The following is a 6,753-nucleotide window of genomic DNA, read 5'->3' as shown; positions in this document are numbered from 1 at the left end:
ACAACAAGGAAGGAACGAAACGTACCTACAGTCACTTGTATATATACACCAACACATTCATACATGTGCATGCAATGTATCACTTGTATGTACAGTACTGTATGTACGCACTACTTGAGATCTGTTTTCTATAAATGAACTAGTATATTTTTTAAAGAATTTTAAAGTGAAAAAATATACACGATTGGATATTTAACGAAAACGAGAAAGAAAATTCTAATGCAGGAATAAAAAGCAGATCAAAACAGGTCTATAACCTATTAATGTATAGTGTATTATGGTATGGAGTTCTGTGTATTTCGATGTCTTTTTCTTTGGCTATAAAAGTGATATATAAATAAATAGAAACATGAAGAAAGAAAAAACAGGTGATAACAGTCGTCCCTATAAGTTAGGTAAGAATAACGGATGCATCTTTGTTTAATAATCGTCTTTTCCAGGTTATATTTTTGACAATTGTTTCCAAATTAATTTTTATTAATATTCATTGGAATTTTATACTATTGTTTTATACTATTAATTATAGTCATCTAACAGAAAATAATGCATATCTTACATGTCGTCGGGGAATAAAAGAATTATATTTTTTATAGGTTATGTTCTAGAAGTTAAATTATGTACCAATTTATGTATTAAGTTGTATGTCTTTATTTTTATTGACATAATTAATGCATTGCAATGTACTTGATATATTACAGCTCATCAAATATTAAGTTTAACAGGAATAAGTTTTCAAAGAAAAAGCATAATTGGTTTTGTCGAGTTGACAGTTATACCTCTGCGAGATACACTAAGGCTGGTAAAGCTTAATGCTAAACAATGTAGAATATATAGAGTTTGTTTAAATGACACTTATGAAGCGCCTTTCCAATATTTTGATCCATTCTTGGATATCTGTCAAGGAGACAGTAAACAGTAAGCGAATTTCTTTTGATAGTTAATAATATATTCAAGATTATTAATAGACTAACTATCAATTTTGTTATAGACGATCTTTGGAATTTTTCTCTAATATGCACTTAGCTGCAGCTCAGAAAGTTGATCCTGACAACAACGCTGGTGAATTAGTAGTTCAAATACCACCAGATGCAGCACACTTGGTTGCAGAAGGCCGAGGTTTAAGGATTAGCATCGAATTTTCTTTGGAACAACCACAAGGAGGTGTACATTTTGTAGTACCAAATTGCGAAGGAACTTTAGCTGAGGTAAATTTAGTTGTAACTAATGTTCTTTTTTAAGAACTCCAAGATTATAATATCATGTTTTATTTAGGATTTGATAGAATGGTGCAAATTATATTTTAGATTTCCAGATGCTTTGTATTCTAGTGATAATGTCAATTTTTATAATCTTTCTTTATGAACTAAATGAAATAAAATTAATTTCAATAAACATTTTTCATTAAGCAATTTTAACTTTATATTTTTAAAACTAATTATTTGTAAACTCTATAATGCAATAATATTTTTTCATAACAATGTTATTTTTATATGTTAATCTTTTTTAGAGAGGTGCCCATATGTATACATACAGCTATGAAAATTCGTCTAGATTGTGGTTTCCATGTGTGGACAGTTTTGCTGAACCATGTACTTGGAAATTAGAATTTACTGTTGATGATTCAATGACTGCAGTTTCTTGTGGGGATCTGATCGAAGTAGTTTACACACCTGACATGCGGAGAAAAACATTTCATTATGTACTCAATACTCCTGCTTGTGCTCCAAATATTGCATTAGCAGTTGGGTAAGTAAATAAAAACAATTAATAAATTATTTTATGTATAGTATGATAATGTAAATTCCTTTTCTAGACCTTTCGAGATTTTTGTGGACCCTTACATGCACGAAGTGACTCATTTCTGCTTGCCTCAGCTTTTGTCATCTCTGAAAGTATCTGCAAAATATATGCACGAAGCATTCGAATTTTATGAGGAAACTTTGTCCAATCGATATCCATATTCCTGTTACAAACAGGTCTTTGTCGATGAAATAGACGAAGATATTAACGCCTATGCTACTATGAGCATCTTAAAGTAAAATTGATTTCCTTTATTTTATGTGCGATTAAGCTTTAATGTACTTGCTTATGACTTTGTTTATTTACAGTACAAATTTACTACATTCCACTGCAATTATAGATCAAGTATACATTACTAAAAAAGCAATGGCACAAGCAATTGCAGAACAATTTTTTGGATGTTTCATATCTATGCAAAATTGGTCAGATACGTGGCTACCTAAGGGTATTTCCACTTATCTAACAGGACTCTATGCGAAAAAATGCTTTGGAAATAACGAATATAGAGAATGGATTCAATCTGTAAGTACTTATAAATCACAATATATTCATATTTACTCTTTTCAGCTTGCAATTCGATTGTCTTAATTGATATAATTTTTTTAAGGAATTACAAGAAGTCGTGAAATATGAAGAACAATTCGGTGGTATAATACTAGATTCATCTCAAGCACCAGCACCATTACCCATTGCAGCTAATACTCCAGCGCCTGCTCCTCGGGCTCCCGATCCTGGATTTTATTTTCCTATTAAAAATTTACATACCATGTCTCCAAAATATATTGAAGTTCTTCGCAAGAAAGCACATCTAATCATGAGAATGCTGGAGCATAGGATTGGCCAAGAATTATTGCTTCAAGTAAATATTTTTTTCTTTTCTAAATGCGTAATAGTATTAATTTAACACTGTTAATTACATACTTAATTTTTTATAGGTATTTAATAAACAATTGTCTTTAGCAGCTAATGCTGCACAGCAAAAGATTGAGTCTGGCTTGTGGTCGCACATGTTAATTAGTACAAATGTATTTGCTAAAGCTATTTTTACTGTAACAGGGAAAGATATGTCAGTATTTATAGATCAATGGGTAAGAACGGGAGGACATGCGAAATTCAGTCTAAGTTTCGTATTTAATAGAAAAAGGTATTTTTAAATTTAAGTTTATTTAATTGCATTATCTTATATATCTTATATATTATCAAAATAACATATATATATTAGGTGTAGTAAAAAGAAATCCATTACTTTTCCATTCAATTTCATGCAAAAATAATGGCTTTCTTTTTACTACACCTAATATATATATATACACATTATAGAAATACAGTGGAGTTAGAAATTAGGCAAGATACTACACATCAAAGAGGAATTAGGAAATACGTGGGTCCGTTAGTCGTTAATATTCAAGAACTAGATGGTACTTTTAAGCACACGTTACAAATCGAAGGTACAATGGCCAGAGCAGATATTACGTGTCACAGTAAAAGTCGTAGAAACAAAAAAAAGAAAATTCCATTGTGTACTGGCGAAGAAGTTGATATGGATCTCTCTGCTATGGAGTAAGATCAAACATTTTTTTAATTATAAACTTTGTGTAAGAATCGTAAATTTGGCCATTTCATTTATTAAAAAATAAAAATTGTTTATAGTGATTCTCCAGTATTATGGATCAGACTTGATCCTGAAATGACAATCATGCGCGCTGTGCAAATTGAGCAACCTGATTATCAATGGCAATATCAATTGAGACATGAAAGAGATGTCACTGCACAATTGGAAGCGATTGAAGCTTTGCAGCACCATTCAACACCTGCCACACGATTAGCACTGACTGATACAATTGAGAATGAACATTGTTACTATAAAGTTAGACTTCGCGCTGCTCATTGCTTAACAAAGGTTAGTCATTATTAAACCAATGTTTAATTTTTCTTCTTCTTCAAGTGCCATACGCTGTCATCAATGTGTAGATGCCCCCTTTCATATACCTCTCATATACCTTTATACACTGATCGCACACAAGGTATATAGGGACTTGCAGTTTAAACACCAATTCCGTGATAAGAAGGTTTCCTGGGCAAGTAGTATACTCGGTGGTTTGCCATTGCTTTTTGAGAGGAGTTACAAGCATACGAAAATTTTCGATTTTACCAGAAATCGAATACAAAATTTCTAATGTAGCAGAACAGTGCAGTCTGTGTGTGCAGTCAGTGGTGTCTGCTACACTACGTTCACATTCTATATAATATTTAATTAAATTTTACAAATATATACATACATTGCAAATACATACTTATAGGTAGGAAACGCAATGGTAGCAACTTGGTCAGGTCCACCAGCAATGTTGGCGATATTTAGAAAATTGTTTGGATCCGCGTCATGCCGGCGGATTATTAAACAGAATAATTTCTCGAATTTTCAACATTACTTTCTACAAAAGGTATGGATTAACATGTACTTACATTGCATCAGAATTATTTAGTAATATCTTTTCTCTGAACTTTTGTATATCTGTGCAGACTATACCAGTTGCAATGGCAGGATTACGTAATGCCCATGGTATTTGTCCACCAGAAGTATTAGCCTTTTTAATGGATCTTTTTAAATATAACGATAATAGCAAGAATAGGTATTCCGACAATTATTACAGAGCCGCACTAATCGAAGCTCTTGGTGCAACTGTTACACCGGTTATCAGTGTACAACAAGGGTATAAACATCTAATTTTTATTTATATAAATTATAGATAGATAATAATCTAACAAGTAGATAAATTTCTTAATATATCATTACAGAACGGCTATTACAGCAGAATCTCTATCAATCGACACAAAAGCTATTTTAGAAGAAGTCACGAGAAATTTAAACTTAGAGAAATTATTACCCTGCTATAAATATACCGTTAGCGTAGCTTGTCTTAAAGTTATACGTATTCTTCAAAAATTTGGTCATCTTCCAAGCAATCCTCATCTTTTCAGAGCATATGCAGCATATGGACAATTTATAGGTCTAGATTGCTCTAAGCGAAAATATTATCAATATCTATATTCTGAATTGCTAAGATTCTTAACGATTAATTAATATTTTTTAGACATTCGAATAGCAGCTTTAGAAGCATTGGTTGATTTTACTCGCGTGGATGGCAAATGGGAAGACTTAGAATTTTTATTAGATATGGCGGAAATGGATCCACATCCTGGTATACGTCATAGACTCGTACGATTAATGGTAGAAAATCCACCATTTGAGAAAGCTCATAAACATCGCTTGGATAAACCAGATCTAGTTGACCGTATATGGAATTTAATTAAGTATGAAAATTTTTTAATCTTTCATGTAAAATCTTTTTTTTTTTTGTATTATTAACATATATAATTTTATTTATAGCGGCATGCTATCGCACGATGCAAAGTTGCGTTGCGATTTGGTAGATTTGTACTATAGTTTATATGGCGTGAGAGTTCCATTTTGTCTTCCTATTCCCGAAATCGCGACACTCATGAAACCTAAGAAAGCTGGACCACCAAGTCCAGAACGTGAAGTAAGACTTACTTATAATAAAGTCTATTTAAATGATTGTAAAATATTTTCTAATGACAATGTCTAAATCCTAGTATTCTGCTCAGGTGAAAGTTGCATCGGTACAACATGTAAAACACGAATCAATCGAAGAATCAATCGAGAACTTACCTGTTGGTAACAAGAGGAAACTATCACCAAACAGAGATCCTCCAAGTTCATCAAATCCAGTGGAACATGGTCCAGAACAAAAACGACAAAAAGCAAACAATGTATGAAAAATAATTTTATATCCTTTTTCCCTTATTGTTGGATAAATTATATACTGTACTTTAACAGGATGAACGGGGAATTCCAGTACCTGGTGAAGGAAAAGTAAAATCCGAGTATTACAGCGACAATTCTGCGTCACTTCCTGGTATCATGGGAACTCCTGGTCCTGTAGGTTTTGAACCTGGGATGTTTAAAAAAGATCTAGAAGAACATAAGCCGAAAAGTGATTCCAGCAACAAGGTACATGAAGTTTTGAAGAAATAGATAAATATCATCAATTATTTTCGTGATATTATAAATGTCGAATATATTAAATTTGTAATACACATTCGCTGTTCTTGCAGAACAAAAAGAAAAAGAAGGATAAGAAAAAGCACAAACACAAACATAAGCATAAGCATGATCACAAACATAACAAAGATAAAGAGAAAAAAGATAAGGATAAAGATAAAAATAAAGATAAGGATAAGGAAAAGGAAAAAGATAAAAGCAAGGACAAGGATTCATCTGCTTTAAAAATTAAAGATGAGACTCTCAGCTCTGCAAGTTCTAGTCAAAGTCCAGAGCCAACTATCACCAATGAACTTCTGTTAATTTAAATAATAAAAATATAAACAACGATGAAAATAAAATTAAATATGTGTGTATCAATAATGTATGAAATGTGTTTTCCTATTCTAAGGACCATTTTATACATTATTGATGCACACATATTTAATTTCATTTTCATTATTGTTTATATTTTATATAACAATTTTTATAAATAATCGAAAAGCAATAAAATGTAAATTTATTCTTTATATACATATATAGTGCACACATTTATAAAATTGTGTGTGTGTGTGTGTGTGTGTGTGTGTGTGTGTGTGTGTGTGTGTGTGTGTGTGTGTGTGTGTGTGTGTGTGTAGATATATATATTTTCTTCTTCAAGTGCTATTCTATCTCAACACGTAAGCATCTCTCTCTCTCTCTATATGAGATAAATATCTCATATACTTTTGCATGTACATTGATCCTACACAATGTATATGGAAACCTACATTTTGAACGTTGATTCCGAACGACAATTTTTGACAAGGAGGTTTCTTGGGCAGGTATACTACTACTCCGTGGTTTGTCATTGCCTTCCGAGAAGAACTATGAGTTGTGAAAATTTTTCG

At 31.7% G+C, this 6,753-nt stretch overlaps 1 protein-coding gene across 2 annotated transcripts; it reads left to right on the top strand.

Annotated features, from left to right (window-relative positions):
• Nucleotides 1–215: 215 nt before the first annotated feature.
• On the top strand, nt 216–6,206 carry LOC108689513 (transcription initiation factor TFIID subunit 2). 2 transcript variants are annotated; one of them, XM_018196292.1, is made up of 18 exons: nt 216–395; nt 699–915; nt 989–1,205; nt 1,508–1,746; nt 1,814–2,035; nt 2,109–2,322; nt 2,408–2,659; nt 2,736–2,944; nt 3,121–3,360; nt 3,451–3,700; nt 4,101–4,241; nt 4,321–4,511; nt 4,597–4,808; nt 4,893–5,112; nt 5,189–5,342; nt 5,416–5,592; nt 5,660–5,833; nt 5,938–6,206. In XM_018196292.1, exons 1-18 carry the CDS (start codon nt 350–352, stop codon nt 6,190–6,192), a joined length of 3,630 nt encoding a protein of 1,209 aa, XP_018051781.1. In that variant the 5' UTR covers nt 216–349; the 3' UTR covers nt 6,193–6,206. The 2 variants fall into 2 exon arrangements, with proteins under 2 accessions (XP_018051781.1, XP_018051783.1); XM_018196294.1 differs by having other exon boundaries at nt 350–395; nt 5,428–5,592; nt 5,938–6,192.
• The last annotated feature ends 547 nt before the right edge of the window (nt 6,207–6,753 follow it).

The sequence above is a fragment of the Atta colombica genome, unplaced genomic scaffold (assembly GCF_001594045.1).
Source record: "Atta colombica isolate Treedump-2 unplaced genomic scaffold, Acol1.0 scaffold27, whole genome shotgun sequence".
NCBI classification, from domain to species: domain Eukaryota; kingdom Metazoa; phylum Arthropoda; class Insecta; order Hymenoptera; family Formicidae; genus Atta; species Atta colombica.
This window is presented reverse-complemented; position numbering and strand designations above follow the sequence as displayed.

Bases quoted from the DNA above. Each gene is read 5' to 3' on its own strand.
- LOC108689513 (XM_018196292.1), top strand. From the start codon at position 350: ATGAAGAAAGAAAAAACAGGTGATAACAGTCGTCCCTATAAGTTAG. The intron at 2,036-2,108 runs GTAAAATTGATT...GTTTATTTACAG, and splicing joins GCTACTATGAGCATCTTAAA to TACAAATTTACTACATTCCA. The intron at 4,512-4,596 runs GTATAAACATCT...ATATCATTACAG, and splicing joins GTTATCAGTGTACAACAAGG to AACGGCTATTACAGCAGAAT.